The 17,395-nt window shown below is 42.3% G+C and overlaps 1 protein-coding gene across 1 annotated transcript in view; it reads right to left on the bottom strand.

Annotated features, from left to right (window-relative positions):
• snx9a (sorting nexin 9a) overlaps positions 1 to 13,269 on the bottom strand; it is a 31,897-nt gene extending 18,628 nt beyond the window's left edge. Inside the window, exons 1-7 of the mRNA XM_055865524.1 lie at positions 11,558 to 13,269; positions 10,883 to 10,969; positions 10,227 to 10,301; positions 2,287 to 2,373; positions 1,220 to 1,322; positions 988 to 1,126; positions 574 to 658 (exon numbers count right to left, since the gene is read on the bottom strand). Of these exons, the coding sequence (XP_055721499.1) occupies positions 574 to 658; positions 988 to 1,126; positions 1,220 to 1,322; positions 2,287 to 2,373; positions 10,227 to 10,301; positions 10,883 to 10,969; positions 11,558 to 11,569 (588 nt within the window). The 5' untranslated portion in view covers positions 11,570 to 13,269. The remainder of the gene's footprint in view (positions 1 to 573; positions 659 to 987; positions 1,127 to 1,219; positions 1,323 to 2,286; positions 2,374 to 10,226; positions 10,302 to 10,882; positions 10,970 to 11,557) is intronic.
• Between the last annotated feature and the right edge of the window lie 4,126 nt (positions 13,270 to 17,395).

Genomic DNA, 17,395 nt, shown 5'->3' with positions numbered 1-17,395 from the left:
AATGTTACTGTAATGTACTGTAAAGTTATGTTAATGTACTGTACAGTAATGTCAATGTAATGTAAAGTAATGTTAATGCACTGTAAAGCAATGTTAATGCAATGTACTGTAAAGTAATGTTAATGTAATGTAAAGTAATGTTAATGTAATGTAAAGTAATGTTAATGTAATGTAAAGTAATGTTAATGTAATGTGCTATAAAGTAATGTTAATGTAATGTACTGTAAAGTAATGTACTGTATAGTTACTGTACTGTAAAGTAATGTAATGTACTGTAATGTTACTGTACTGTAAAGTAAAGTTAATGTAATGTAATGTTACTGTACTGTAAAGTAAAGTTAATGTAATGTACTGTAATGTTACTGTAATGTAAAGTAATGTTACTGTAATGTAAAGTAATGTTACTGTACTGTAAAGTAATGTTATTGTGATGTAAGGTAAGGTAATGTTAATGGGCTGTAAAGTAATGTTACTGTATTGTAATGTAATGTAATGTAAAGTAATGTACTGTACTGTGAAGTTAATGTAATGTAATGTAATGTAAATGTGTAGAACAGATGGATGATGTCTCACATAGATGGCCAGTCTGTCTTTGCCTTTGGGTGGTAGTTTAGCCAGCAGGTACACCTCTGGGTTGGGGATCTTAGAGAACGCAAACCTAGTGGAAGAATACGGACTTACAGTACCAGTCAAAAGTTTGGACACACCTACTCTTTCAAGGGTTTTTCTTTATTTTTACTATTTTCTACATTGTAGGATATTAGTGAAGACATCAAAACTATGAACTAACACATATGGAATCATGTAGTAACCAAAAAAAGTGAAGAATCTCAAATATGAAATATATTTTGATTTGTTTAACAAAGTAGCCACCCTTTGCCTTGGTGACAGCTTTGCACACTATTTTTTGAAAAGTTACCAGAATTTTGCAACCCTAGTGAAATGCAACAACATTTAAAAATAAATCGGTGTGTTTGTGTGTCTTACTTGTTGAGGGATATCTTCATGTGTGTGTGTGTGTTGCGGCCTGTCGCCTCTCCTTCCTCCCCTGTAGTTTCTCCATAACCCCCAGTTGATCTGGCATCATCCCACTCTTCATCCCACTCACCATCATCGTCATCATCACCTTCACACGCACAAACAAGGACATTATTTTTAAAAACGCAACATTAAAAATACAACAACATTTACAAACATCTTGTGTGTCTGTGTGTGTCACCTGCATTCTGTCGAGTCTGTGCGTATCCCTGGGTGTCCCATCCCCCGGCTGTGTCGTTGGTGTCAGCTCCTCCCCCAGACCAAGGGTTGTCACCGTTAGCAACCTGCAAACAACAACAGCAGCAGTGAACTCTGGGAAATGTTTCACAGAGCTCCTTTAAAATTAAAAAAAAGCCTGCTTCAGCCTGCTCTGTTTTAAAAACTAAGTGGCTTGATGTTTTGAAGTGGCGTGGCTCGAACCAAGGCAGTCTTAATGGCTAAAGTGTGTGTGTGGTGCATGCTATCCTGCTTTAAGCACTTTTAATGGTTCAAGCGGGGACAGAACTGGCCTTGGGCCTACAAAGAGAAGCTCCAACGCCATGGTAATGACCATTTCCCCTTCCTGCCGGACTATAAACATCTCTCTCTCTCTATTTCAATTTAAGAGGCTTTATTGGCATGGGAAACATTGCCAAAGCAAGTGAAATAGATCAAAAACAAAAGTGAAAATAACAATAAAAAATTAACAGTAAACATTACACTCACAAAAGTTCCAAAATAATAAATACATTTCAAATGTCATATTATGTCTACATAATATGTGTTTTAATGATGTGCAAATAGTTAAAGTACAAAAGGGAAAATAAATAAACATAAATATGGGTTGAATTTACAATGGTGTTTGTTCTTCACTGGTTGCCCTTTTCTTGTGACAACAGGTCACAAATCTTGCTGCTGTGAGGCACACTGTGGTATTTCACCCAATAGATATGGGAGTTAATTGAAATCGTATTTGTTTTTGAATTCTTTGTGGATCTGTGTAATCTGATGAAAATATGTGTCTCGAATATGGTCATACATTTGGCAGGAAGTGCAGCTCAGTTTCCAAATCATTGTGTTGGCAGTGTGCACATGGCAGCCTTTCTCAATAGCAAGGCTATGGTCACCGAGTCTGTACATAGTAAAAGCTTTCCTTAATTTAGAGACAGAGTCCCTCTCTTTCTCTCTCTTTCTCTCTCAAGCCCTATAACAAACAGTAAACAAACAGTAAACAAGTAAACAAACAAATAGTAATGAAGTAGTGTGTACCTGAGTGTTTGTGCTGTTGCTGGTCTCTGTGCTGTAGGCATCCGGATAGGTAGCTGTCTCTGGTGTTCTGGACGACACCGCACCAACCTGAGAGAAGTGGGGGGGGTTGTAATAATCATCCACATTTTCACTTTATCTGTCTATGTCTGCAGGATGAAAGCATTACTGTTTGTACTACAGGGATCACAGTGAACATACTTTGCAAAGACACAGCGTTGCTTTAGCGTCACACTGTTAGCGACATTTAGTCTAGTTTATTTTGTCGTGGTACTTTGGGGTCTTCAAATATTTTCCAGAGTTCAACTGTGTCGTTACAGTGCGGCTCCCCGGTGATGTCACGTTTGTCAAAAACATGGGCGGTGTGATGGGGTCTCACAAAGACTCCTCTACACCTCCCCTGTATGACTGAGGAATGCCGCACGCACACACACACACACGAGCTGGAACGATAAACCGCCTTCCTCTTACCGAAGCATTTTGTGTAAGTTGTTCATTTTTCAGTGATTTTGCGACACAATGTTCCAGTAGACTGATAAACAGTTTCTATCTCCAGGCTATCAGGCTGTTAAATAGTCACCACTAGCCGGCCTCCGCCCAGAACCCTGCCCTGAACTTAGTTACTGTTACTAGCCGGCTACCAGCTGGTACTCTACCCTGCACCTTAGAGACTGCTGCTCTATGTACATAGTAATGGAACACTGAGAAAGGGAAAGTGGGAAACCTAGTCAGTTGTACAACTGAATGTTTTCAACTGAAATGTGTCTTCCGCATTTAAACCCAACCCCTCTGAATCAGAGAGGTGCGGGGGGCTGCCTCAATCGACATCCACGTCATCGGCGCCCGGGGAACAGTGGGTTAACTGTCTTGCTCAGGGGCAGAACGACCGTTTCACCTTGTCAGCTCTGGGATTCAATCCAGCAACCTTTCGGTTACTGGCCCAACGCTCCTATCCGCCAGGCTACCTGGTCACTTTAATATATTAACATACTGTTTTAGTCACTTCATATGTATATACTGTATTGTAGTCCCATCCTATATAACTACTGCTGTACACACCTTTTCTAGTCACATACTTGTCCATATACTGTCCCGGACTCTGACATTGCTTGTTCCAATATTTCTTAATTACTTTCTTTTAATGTTTTGGATTTGCGTGTATTGTTTTGTATTGTTAGGTATTACTGTACTGTTGGAGCTAGAAACACAAGCATTTGGCTAGTTATTAATGTACTGTTGGAGCTAGGAAAATAATCCAGACCTGCCAACCCTGTCCAACTTTTTAGAGTACAAGACGAGTGCGACAAATTGGAGATTCAATTCGCAAATCTAGTGTAAAGGCATTTTAGAAGCATTGCCTCTATAGCTAATACCAGACACTAATTTATTCTTCATCACACAGTCTTCATCACACAGTCTTCTAAACTCCCAACTCCATTTAATGCCAAGATGTTTATATTTATTTTTGATTATACTTTTGTAATGCTTTTTGTGACGTGGATCATACTTACAATTACAGTCTATCAGGTTGCGTGATCCTCGTAATGTTACGTGGAAAATACAACTAACGGGACGCAGATCTAAATGTATATCACACTCGCACAAATGCAACCAGTTATTTTTCGTATTTGCATTTAATTTCTTTCACTAGCAAATGCTAGTGAACTGCTGGCACTTTAGAGCCCACTGAATGTCCATCTTATGTTCCCTAACGTTAGCTTGAAACAATGAGTGTTTACCTTTCCACAACACACGGAGTGGAAAAGGGATTTGGCCAGGTGTTTACGTACTGCTGACAGTCGGACAACTCAGCATCACAACAAACAGGAGGAGGGGCAGACACGGGGGGGTAGCTACTTCCAATAATGATGTATTCATCTCCATGTCCGTTGACACAAACTCCGTACATGTCTATTGGAGACCAATTACTTTATTAAATATAGATTACAAATTGATTGCTGTGGTTTATGCCAAAAGATTAAAGAAAGGAATAGATGCCATTTATAAAAGAGACTCAAACAGGATTTATGAAAGGGCCGTCACATAAGCTCTAACATTCGTTTAGTCTTGGACCTTCTAGATTATTCAGATGCAATTGACTCAGATGCAGTTGTCTTATTTTTGAACTTCTGTAAAGCCTTTGACACAATTGAACATGAATTTCTCTTTAGCTCACTTAAACTTTTTGGATTCAGTGAAAATTTCATCAAATTCATTCACATGTTTTACAAAGATAGAAATAGTTCTGTGTTACTAAACCGTAATACTTCCAAAAGATTCAGTATCAACAGAAGTGTATGACAGGGATGTCCAATTTCGCCATTTTTATTCAATTTTTTCATTCTATCTCTAGATATTCTGAATAATGCAAATGTTTATGGCTTAACCATTTTTAACAAATACATAAAAATTTCCCAACTGGCTGATGATACTACTCTTTTCTTAAGAGACAAAGACCAGGTCGCCCTTAATGCTATGACTGCATTTTCTATTGCATCAGGATTAAAACGGAATAATTCTAAATGTGAAACCAACTGACACCGAGAGGAAAACATTTCTGGAACATTCTTATTCCTGACATTATCTGGAAAAATGCATGGTTAAGGCCTTACAAATATTGTATACCAAACAAAGTTAAGGAAGTGCTCTTTAAAAATTTTACATAAGATATATCCATGTAATTCTATGTTTTCCAAATTTGAGGCTATTGATTATATCTGAGTTTTCTGTGAAAAAGAAGGTGAGAATCTGAGAAACTATCAACTATCAAAATACTTATTTACCATTATGAACACTACCCATGTTTTTGACATGAAGGATATAATATGTTACTATTGCAATGATAACAAGACCATTGAAATTATTGCGATTTTTTTTTTAATTCTTGTTGCCAAATACTTTATACACAAACAAAAATTCCAAAATGTTATACCAAAATTACACATATTTTTTTATTAAATTGAACTATCTTATTAAAACATTAACCCTAGTGAAAAATAAGAATAACATTTTCCTGAATCATTATAACACGATTTTTTCAGAGTGATTAAAATTGCACTATAATTTTATTTTATTTTATTATTTCATTGATGTTTTTTGTATGTTTTAGTATTTTCTTGTTAATACCTGTGTTCTGTTTTGTATGGTGTAACAATATAAATTATGGATCTGTATTATGATTTGGTTTTAATATAAGTTGCAGCTCGAGAATCGGGATGTTAGATTTACTCAGTGGATTTATTTTTTATTAAAACGTTTTAATAAAATAAAATAAAATCAGGCCCCTTTCATTTTTGCGTACTTTTAACTTGGATCTCGTACCTGCGTACATTAGCAGAGCATTGCGTAGATGGTACGCAAAATGTGTGCATGTTGGTAGGTCTGACAATAATTTAGCTAGGTACTAATGGACTGTTGGAACTAGGAACATAATCATTTAGCTAGGTACTAATGGACTGTTGGAACTAGGAACATAATCATTTAGCTAGGTACTAATGCACTGTTGGAGCTAGGAACATAAGCATTTAGCTAGGTACTAATGCACTGTTGGAGCCAGGAATATAAGCATTTAGCTAGGTACTAATGCACTGTTGGAGCCAGGAATATAAGCATTTAACTAGGTGTTTGTCTGTCCCTGTTTCGCTGTCTGTTGCTATGTTAGCGAGCCACTCCCCACTGTGTGCACAGAGGAGGGAGTGATGCATTCTGAGAAGCACAAGCATATGACCGTTGCTAAATTATCAAAATACTGTAGTTGTAGATACAGAGAGAAGTGTCACAGCTTTCTGTGAGTATATGATTTATTTTTCACCTCTTAATGGCTGAAGTATGGTTTTAAATGGTGACCAAATAGGCCTACCAGTAAACATTTATCCATTAGCTAAAGCAAAGCTATACATGCCCTGGAACCACATACAGCCTACAGTTGAAGTCAGAAGTTTACATACACTTAGGTTGGAGTAACAAAAACTCATTTTTCTACCACTCCACAAATTTCTTGTTAACAAACTATCGTTTTTCTACTTTGTGCATGACAAATAATTTTTCCCAACATTGTTAATAGACAGATTAATTCACTTAGAATTCACTGTATCACAATTCCAGTGGGTCAGAAGTTTACATACACTAAGTTGACTGTGCCTTTAGCAGCTTGGAAAATTCCAGAAAATTATGTCTTGGCTTTAGAAGCTTCTGATAGGCTAATTGACATGATTCGAGTCAATTGGAGGTGTACCTGGGGATTTATTTCAAGGCCTACCTTCAAACTCAGTGCCTCTCTCCTTGACATCATGGGAAAATCAAAAGAAATCAGCCAAGACCAAAAAAAAAAATTGTAGACCTCCACAAGTCTGGTTCATGCTTGGAAGCAATTTCCAAATGCCTGAAGGTTCCACGTTCATCTGTACAAACATTAGTACACAAGTATAAACACCATGGGACCACGCAGCCGTCATACCTCTCAGGAAGGAGATGCGTTCTGTCTGCTAGAGATGAATGTCCTTTGGTGCGAAAAGTGCAAATCAATCCCAGAACAACAGCAAAGGACCTTGTGAAGATGCTGGAGGAAACAGGTACAAAAGTATATATATCCATAGTAAAACGAGTCCTATGGTGACCTAACCTGAAAGGCCGCTCAGCAAGGAAGAAGCCACTGCTCCAAAACCGCCATAAAAAAGCCAGACTACGGTTTGCAACCGCACATGGGGACAAAGATCTGACTTTTTGGGGAAATGTCCTCTGGTCTGATGAAACAATAATAGAACTGTTGGCCATAATGACCATCATTATGTTTGGAGGAAAAAGTGGGATGCTTGCAAGCCGAAGAACATCATCCCAAATGTGAGGGGGTGGGAGCATCATGTTGTGGGGGTGCTTTGCTGCAGGAGGGTCTGGTGCACTTCACAAAATAGATGGCATCATGAGGGAGGAAAATTATGTGGATATATTGAAGCAACACCTCAAGACATCAGTCAGGAAGTTAAAGCTTTGTCACAAATGCGTCTTCCAAATGGACAATGACCCCAAGCAAACTTCCAAAGATGTGGCAAAATGGCTTAAGGACAACAAAGTCAAGGTATTGGAGTGGCCATCACAAAGCCCTGACCTCAAGCCTATAGAAAATGTGTGGGCAGAACTGAAAAAGCGTGTGCGCTCAAGAAGGCCTATAAACCTGACTCTGTTACACCAGCTCTGTCAGGAGGAATGGGCCAAAAGTCATCCAACTCATTGTGGGAAGCTTGTAGAAGGCTACCCGAAACATTTGACCCAAGTTAAACAATTTAAAGGCAATGCTACCAAATACGAATTGAGTGAATGTAAACTTCTGACCCGGGTAAATTCAGTCCAGTCAATTCAGAAAGAAAAGCAGATTCCAAATCCAAATGTTCCTAATTAAAAAGCATTGAAGAGAATTGGAATTTCAGTGCACTTCTTTAATGGACTGGAAAGTATATGGAATTTAACACAAACCTGTCCGGGGACCTTAATGCAGGGAAACTTAAATCTGTTTTAGTACATTTCCACCAGTATGTTAAAATGTGCAACCACAGAAAAAGAAAAAAACTCTCGACCACCTTTACTCCACACAGAGACACGTACAAAGCTCTCCCTCAGCCCCCATTTGGCAAATCTGACCATAATTCTATCTATCCTCCTTCCTGTTTACAAGCAAAAATTAAAGCAGGAAGCACCAGTGACCCAGTCAATAAAAAGTGGTCAGATGAAGCAGATGCTAAGCTACAGGACTAGTTTGCTTGCACAGACTGGAATATGTTACAAGATTCCTCCATTGGCATTGAGGAGTACACCACATCACATTTACATTTACATTTAAGTCATTTAGCAGACGCTCTTATCCAGAGCGACTTACAAATTGGTGCATTCACCTAATGACATCCAGTGGAACAGCCACTTTTCACTGGCTTTATCAATAAGTGCATCAATGACATCGTCCCCACAGTGACTGTACGTACACACCCCAACCAGAAGCCATGGATTACAGGCAACATCAGCACTGAGCTAAAAGGTAGAGCTGCCGCTTTCAAGGTGCGGGACTCTAACCTGGAAGCTTATAAGAAATCCTGCTATGCCCTCCGACGAACCATCAAACTGCGAAAAGCCTCAATACCGGACTAAGATTGAATCGTACTACACCGGCTCCGCTTGTCGGATGTGGCAGGGCTTGCAAGCTATTACAGACTACAAAAGGAAGCACAGCCGAGAGCTGCCCAATGACACGAGCCTACCAGACGAGCTAAATTACTTCTATGCTTGCTTCGAGGCAAGTAACACTGAAACATGCATGAGAGCATCAGCTGTTCTGGACGACTGTGTGATCACGCTCTCTGTAGCCGATGTGAGTAAGACCTTAAAACAGGTAAACATTCACAAGTCCGCAGGGCTAGACAGATAACCAGGACGTGTACTCTGAGCATGCATTGACCAACTGGCACGTGTCTTCACTGACATTTTCAACCTCTCCCTGTCTGAGTCTGTAATACCAACATGTTTCAAGCAGACCACCATAGTCCCTGTGCCCAAGAACACTAAGGTAACCTGCAGAAATGACTACCAACCTGTAGCACTCACGTCTGTAGCCATGAAGTGCTTTGAAAGGCTGGTCATTGCTCACATCAACACCATTATCCCAGAAACCCTAGACCCACTCCAATTTGCATACTGCCCTAACAGATCCACAGATGATTCAATCTCTATTGCACTCCACACTGCCCTTTCCCACCTGGACAAAAGGAAAACCTATGTGAGAATGCTGTACTCCCTGTTCACTCATGACTGCACGGCCAGGCACGACTCCAAGACCATCATTAAGTTTGCCGATGACACAACAGTGGTAGGCCTGATCACAGACAACAACGAGACAGCCTATAGGTAGGAGGTCAGAGGCCTGGCCGTGTGGTGCCAGGACAACACCTTCTCCCTCAACGTGATCAAGACAAAGGAGATGATTGTGGACTACAGGAAAAAGAGGACAGAGCACGCCTCTATTCTCATCGACGCGGCTGTAGTGGAGCAGGTTGAGAGCTTCAAGTTCCTTGGTGTCCACATCACCAACAAACTATCATGATCCAAACACACCAAGACAGTCATGAAGAGGGCACGACAAAACCTATTCCCCCTCAGGAGACTGAAAAGATTTGGCATGGGTCCTCAGATCCTCTAAAAGATCCTCTACAGCTGCACCATCGAGAGCATCCTGACTGGTTGCATCACCGCCTGGTGTGGCAACTGCTCGGCCTCCGACCACAAGGCACTACAGAGGGTAGTACGTAGGACCCATTACATCACTGGGGCTAAGCTTCCTGCCATCCAGGACCTCTACACCAGACGGTGTCAGAGGAAGGCCCTAAAAATGGTCAAAGACCCCAGTCACCCTAGTCATAGACTGTTCTCTCTGTTACCGCATTGCAAGCAGTACCGGGGCGCCAAGTCTAGGTCCAAGAATCTTCTAAACAGATTCTACCCCCAAGCCATAAGACTCCTGAACATCTAATCAAATGACTACCCAGACTATTTTCATTACCCCCCCCCCCCCCCCCCCCCCCCCTCTTACACTGCTGCTACTCTCTGTTTATCATTATTGTATATTCACTTTAATAACTCTACCTATATGTACATATTACCTTAATTACCTCGACTAACCGGAGCCCCTGCACACTGACCCCTATATATAGCCTCGCTATTGTTATTTAACTGCTGCTCTTGAATTATTTGTTACTTTTATTTCTTATTTTTATTTTGTTATGCTTTTTTTTTAAACTGCATTGTTGGTTAAGGGCTTGTAAGTAAGCATTTCACTGTAAGTTCTACACATGTTGTTTTCGGCGCATGTGATAAATAACATTTGATTTGATTTACTTTACAGATACATAGTGAATTATTCTGTTATGGTGTGTAATCCGTAATGAACACAGACACACACTCACCTGTAAGTAGTCTTCCGGCACCAGCCCACTTTGTCCTCTGGAGTTCTGAGCCTCTATCCATCCTCCACCAACATTCTACAAAGAGAGAGGAGGGCAGAGAGAGGGAGAGAAAGAGAGAGAAGAAAAGAGAAGGGGGAGAGAGAGGGAGAGGAAGAGAGAGAAGAGGGAGAGAGAGAGAGAAGAGGGAGAGAGAGAAAGAAGAGGAGGAGAGAGAGAGAAGAGGGAGAGAGGAAGAGAGAGAAGGGGGAGAGAGAGGAAGAGAGCGAGAGAAGGGGGAGAGAGGGAGAGGAAGAGAGAGAGAGAAGGGGGAGAGAGGGAGAGGAAGAGAGAGAGAGAAGGGGGAGAGAGGGAGAGGAAGAGAGAGGAAGAGAGAGAAGAGAGAGGGAGAGGAAGGGCGAGAGAGAGAGGAAGAGAGAGAGAGAGAAGAGGGAGAGAGGGAGAGGTAGAGAGAGAAGGGGGAGAGAGAAGGGGGAGAGAGAGGGAGAGAAAGAGAGAGAAGAGAGAGGGAGAGAAAGAGAGAGAAGGGGGAGAGAGAGGGAGAGGAAGAGAGTGAAGAGGTATGAGAGTTATTCATCAGAGCCTGGACAGAAAAGCTTGAAATGTAACACTGTAGTACTTCAGGTGACTATGGCCAGCCAGTCAGATCCTGTGTGTACCTGGTTGAGGACGGTGACGGTCTCTCCTTCTCTGACTGTCAACTCGTTATTTCCTGGTTCAGCACTGAAGTCATATATCACCTGGGCCTGAAACAGAGCAAACACACAGTGATGACCTCAGGACCACTCTGAATGGTACTGTAGGACGTAGTCATAGGACACAGTGATGACCTCAGGACCACTCTGAATGGTACTGTACACACACACACACACACACACACACACACACACACACACACACACCACACACACACACACACACACACACACACACACACACACACACACACATCCTGTCTGAGTGTTGTTATCCCTGAGGGCACTGAGAGTCGTGTCAAACACAAACACCCACACACTGCCTCCCACTAAAACAGTTGACTACAACCTACAAAAAGCAGTTCACAGTAGAGACTGAAAGATAAACACGTAAATACATACATACATACGTGTTGTTTAATCTGTCTATGGACATGGCATCAATCCATTTCTTGTATGACATTGGTTCAGTTTATAAACATGTTCTCTGTTAGTTATAAAAGGTATTACTCTGCAATCTACACTACACTTCAATAAAACCCCCAATAGCGCATATTCTGTATGACAAAAAAAAAGCTATATTAGCGTTGTCTACCATTCGATAAAGCGCACCATGACATGCTGAAGAAACTCTCCTACCTGCATTGCCATCGTTGCAGGATTTATAGTCGTTTTCCACGCAAAAACGTCCCCGTGAAAACACCCCGCATCAAAACAATCCCCGTGTAAACAAAGCAGACGAGGCTAGGCTACTCCGTCTCAAAACGAGCCACTCTGGCGTATCTTCTTACAACTATGTTGTTACAACGTGCTATTCCGCAGAAACGATTTCTCAATCTTCTGGGACGACAGTTGCCTAAATTTCCCCACAACAGAATAGTTAGTTAGTTATTTTGTATCCCCGCGGTAAAGAGCGAAAGGGGCCACTTCCTCCAAGCAGAAAATTAGATCAAGTAACAGGGGTGTGGATACGTGCCGTGTTCACGTCCTCGTCGGAACTACGAAACTCGGAAATGTCCAACCTGCTAACCTGTTGTACATATACACGTGCCGCGTTCAACCTATTAACAAGTCGGACATTTCCTAGTTTTCTATTTTCGACTAGCACATGAACGTGACAGACAATTCTGTTGATTTTCCTTCAGCTGCTCGGTCATAGGTTTGACTGAGTAAATACACCGAGTAAAGACAAGCATTCACAGATCAGGAACTCTCAACTTCTTAGTAAGAGATGGAAACTATGTCAACAAGCAAAAGGGGACATATGAGCCTAAATGAATTGATGCAATTGTCAACTGCAAATTCTTTGTGACACTGTTTAGAGAGAGAATCCATATTGCCTGAGTGATAGTCAATATTATAAGGCCATTATAGGCAATAATCATGGAATCTGATGAGACCTCTAAAATGCAATAAACTAACGTTAATGGTTTAAACTAAAGACCATGTGTGGATATTCTCCATCCGGCCACTGTCTGAGCCAACAGGTAGGCTAGGCTAACAAGCAGGTAGACTTGGCCAACGTGCAGGTAGGTTAGGGTCAACAGGTAGGCTAACAAGCAGGTAGACTTGGCCAACGTGCAGGTAGGTTAGGGTCAACAGGTAGGCTAACAAGCAGGTAGACTTGGCCAACGTGCAGGTAGGTTAGGGTAACAGGTAGGCTGTTGGCTAGGCTAACAAGCAGGTAGGTTAGGCCAACAGGTAGGCTGTTGGCTAGGCTAACAAGCAGGTATGTTAGGCCAACAGGTAGGCTGTTGGCTAGGCTAACAAGCAGGTATGTTAGGCCAACAGGTAGGCTGTTGGCTAGGCTAACAAGCAGGTATGTTAGGCCAACAGGTAGGCTGTTGGCTAGGCTAACAAGCAGGTATGTTAGGCCAACAGGTAGGCTGTTGGCTAGGCTAACAAGCAGGTAGACTAGGCCAACAGGTAGGCTAACAAGCAGGTAGACAAGGCTAACAGGCAGGCTAGGCTAACAAGCTAGTAGGCTAACAAGCAGGTAGGCTAGGCTAACAGGCAGGCTAGGCTAACAAGCAGGTAGACTTGGCCAACATGCAGGTAGGTTAGGCCAACAGGTAGGTTAGGCCAAAAGGTAGGCTAACAAGCAGGTAGGCTAACAAGCAGGTAGGCTAGGCCAAGAGGTAGGCTAACAAGCAGGTAGGCTAGGCCAAGAGGTATGCCAGGCTAACAGGTAGGCTAGTCCTAGTAGGTCTATTAGGCCTACTTGTTATAAGCATGTATGAATCTTCATGTCTTATTAATAGGCTGTGTTATGTCGATTTTTTCTATGTATCAATCTGTCAAATGCTGTTTTACAGAAGAACCGCAAATTAAAGGGTGTTTCCGAGATGGCTGTTCCAATCAGTCCTGGTCTGTATTTGATACTGTAACTGGTGTCATGGGCGGCGCTACAATGCCACAGGGCTGTGAAGGGCACCGCCTCCGAACAAAGCGACTCTGTTGTTAACAGCTGAACCTGTCGGTCTGTGCAGGATTGAATGGGCGAAGTGCGCCCTCAAGTGGTGGATGATTAAATAATATTCTTTCTCTTTTTCTCTCTCTCCATCTCCTCCCCTCTCATTCTCACCTCTCCTACGCCACTTCTGTACTACTTGAACCAGGTAATGCTAACATGCACTCAACCACACCAGAGAAAGATAATTAACTGCCCTCTTCTCCTCTCCCTTTCTCCCCCTTTACCTCTCCTCCCCTTTCTCTTCTCTGTTCTCCTCTCCCTTTCTCCCCCTTTACCTCTCCTCCCCTTTCTCTTCTCTGTTCTCCTCTCCCTTTCTCCCCCCTCTCCTCTCCCTCTCTCCTCTTCTATGTTCTCCTCTCCCTTTCTCCCCCCTCTCCTCTCCCTCTCTCCTCTTCTATGTTCTCCTCTCCCTTTCTCCCCCCTCTCCTCCCTCTCTCCTCTCCCTTTCTCCCCCTCCCCTCTCCTCTTCTCCTCTCCCTTTCCCTCCTTTCCTCTAGAAAAACAAACTGAAATAAATGGCAGAAACAGGGGATTAACCTGAACTTGTCTGGTTTGTAGCCAAACTGTTTGTTTGTACTCCAGGTTGTGATATGATGGGTTCTGTTGTCTGCACAAAACCATTTAAATTTAAATTAAAATATATGAATATATACATTTTTGTTATCATTCCCCAGATCTGTGCCTCGACACAATCCTGTCTCGGAGCACTGCGGCCGGCCAATTCTTTCGACCTCATGGCTTGGTTTTTACTCTGACATGAACTGTCAACTGTGGAACCTTATATACACCTGTTTTCACTTTGTCAATATGGGGTATTGTGGTGTCATTATGGGGTATTGTGATGTCATTATGGTGTAGTGTGATGTCATTTTGGGGTATTGTGTGTAGGTTGCTGAGAGAAAAAAATCTATTTAAATCCATTTTAGAATAAGGCTGTAACGTAACAAAATGTGGAAAAAGTCAAGGGGTCTGAATATTTTTTCCAAAGGCACTGTACATTCATATTGTAAAAGTTCCATTATAACAAGTAGATTTGTTGTAAGGGTCAAGTCAATAATTACTGTACTAAGGTGTGGGGTTTCAAAAGAGGGAGAGGGTTATTACAACTTTTGTTTTGGGGAGGGTCGTGTGGCTATGTCATGTAGCTATGAACCTTCATGTCCTGACTGCTATAACATGTATTTCTACTCAAGTCTAAACAACAGGAAAACGTTTTTTTTTTTTTAACTATGCTTCTAAAAAGTTTCAAAATGCATTATCCACATAATAATACTTGAAATACCTGGTGTTGTACTCGATGCTCACTGGGTCCGTGTTTAATAATACAGTAACTGCTAACTGTGGTAGGAGAGTGCTGAGCCTCCAAAACAAAGCCGGTCACAAAGTCACAGGGCCACGTTCAGTAACAGATAGACTAGAGACGCATGTGGTTCCTTATTATTTTGTCAGAGGCATATTTGAATCTACTATCTGAACGTTACAAAATATTGCTGCCTTCAAAGCACTATTATTTACTATCATTATTTAAATTCTATTCTGTTTGTTGTGACACTTTGTTCCCAGATCACCTCCCGCTCTAGCTTTGAAGCATCAGAGTTCCCCATACCCTGAGTCAGAGTTCCCCATACCTGACGGGCCCTGGGCCAGAGTTCCTCATACCTGACGGGCCCTGGGCCAGAGTTCCTCATACCTGACGGGCCCTGGGCCAGAGTTCCTCATACCTGACGGGCCCTGGGCCAGAGTTCCTCATACCTGACGGGCCATGGGCCAGAGTTCCTCATACCTGACGGGCCATGGGCCAGAGTTCCTCATACCTGACGGGCCCTGGGCCAGAGTTCCCCATACTTGACGGGCCATGGACCAGAGTTCCTCATGCCTGATGGGGCAGAGTTCCCCATACCTGATGGGCCATGGGCAAGAGTTCCTTATACCTGATGGGCCATGGGCTAGAGTTCCCCATACACGACAGGCACTGGGCCAGAGTACCCCATATACAATGTGCACTGGGCCAGAGTTCCTCACATCTGATGGGCCATGGGCCATAGTTCCTCACACCTGACGGGCCATGGGCCCAGAGTTTCTCACACCTGACGGGCCATGGCCCAGAGTTCCTCATACCTGACGGGCCATGGGCCCAGAGTTCCTCATACCTGACGGGCCCTGGGCCAGAGTTCCTCATACCTGACGGGCCATGGGCCCAGAGTTCCTCACATCTGATGGGCCATGGGCCATAGTTCCTCACACCTGACGGGCCATGGGCCCAGAGTTCCTCACACCTGACGGGCCATGGCCCAGAGTTCCTCATACCTGACGGGCCATGGGCCCAGAGTTCCTCATATCTGACGGGCCCTGGGCCCAGAGTGCCTCATACCTGACGGGCCATGGGTCAGAGTTCCTCATAAAGCAGCTATCTGAAGGCCCAGGGCCCACAGGGTATGAGAGTTCCCCATACACGATGGGCACTGGGCCATAGTTCCTCTGGCCAAGATGTTCAAATGTTCATAGATGACCAGCAGGGTCAAATAATAATAATCACAGTGGATACTATTACCTGGTACTCCCGATAGAGAAAAGGCAAGTTGGGGACAGGCAATAGTTCATAGCCAGGGCAGAGTCCAAAACGGTACAGGGCGGCAGGTAGGCTCAGAGTCAGGACAGGCAAGGGTTAAAACCAGGAGGATGAGAAAAGGAGAGACTGGGAAAAAACAGGAGCTGAGAGAAAAATGCTGGTTTACTTGGCAAACAAGACGACCTGGCAACAGACAGATAGAAAACACAGGTATAAATACCCAGGGGATAATGGGGAAGATAGGTGACACCTGGAGGGGGGTGAAGACAAGCACAAGGACATGTGAAACAGATCAGGGTGTGACAAATTATGGTTGATTGATTTATGTTCTTCACGTTTTTGTTTTGTATCTATTATCTTATTGTTGTTGTTTATACACCTTGTTGGTGGGGGGAAATGGTAAAAAACAAAATGGGAGAAGACTAGTATTTTGTAGTTGAATTCCTCATTGTACAGTATATATAAGAATATATCACTATGTTGCCAACAAAGTTATGTTATTGTTTCCCTTCAATAAAATGCATTCAAATCTTCTTTCTGCACATTTCTGCTACTTTAGGCTATACAAGTGCTATGTTTGTGATACATGACAGGTTGTTTCTTCATGCAAAATAGATTTAGTGCTTAAAATTAAATTAAGCTGCTTTATTTGAGGGGTTTTGTGAAGGCGGGTCATTTTTTGACCCTTAGGACAATGGGTGTATAGAAAATGTTAAGACTAGATAAGGGTTAAGATGCACTAACTGTAAGTCACTCTGGATAAGAGAGTCTGCTAAATGACAAATGTAAAATATTCTCTAAGCAGAGTGGGTCTGTTAGTGTCACGATCGTCGTAAGAAGCGGACCAAAGCGCAGCGTGGTTTGAATACATTCTTCTAAGTTTAATGAAGAACACTTATACAAAAACGAATAAGACGAACGTGACCGCTATATAAACACTGTGCAAACATGCAACATAACATAGACAATAACCCACAACCCACAATACATAAAACAGGCTACCTAAATATGGTTCCCAATCAGAGACAACGCAAAACACCTGTCTTGGATTGAGAACCATATCAGGCCAAACACATAGAAATAGACAAACCAGACATACAACATAGAATGCCCACTCAGATCACACCCTGACCAACCAAAACATAAAACATACAAAGCAAACTATGGTCAGGGCGTGACAGTTAGGGTAAAAACTATTCAACAAGATGTGTCTGTCATTTGTACTTACTGTACTTTCAAGTACTTTTAAGTCTTTTTTTTACTTAAGTACTTCATACCACTGAATATATGTTGAAAATGCGAAATTGTGTGAGCAAAATTATATGGGTTTTTGATGTTATTGTGTTTCCATTGTGAATTAATACCACATATCTTTAACAGGCTATATCAGTCATTTGTTAAGACAATAATCCATATAGAGTACAACCATTTATTA

Source organism: Salvelinus fontinalis, chromosome 16 (assembly GCF_029448725.1).
Source record: "Salvelinus fontinalis isolate EN_2023a chromosome 16, ASM2944872v1, whole genome shotgun sequence".
NCBI classification, from domain to species: Eukaryota; Metazoa; Chordata; class Actinopteri; order Salmoniformes; family Salmonidae; genus Salvelinus; species Salvelinus fontinalis.
The sequence above is the reverse complement of the archived record's forward strand: the minus strand, read 5'-3'. Positions and strand labels throughout refer to the sequence as shown.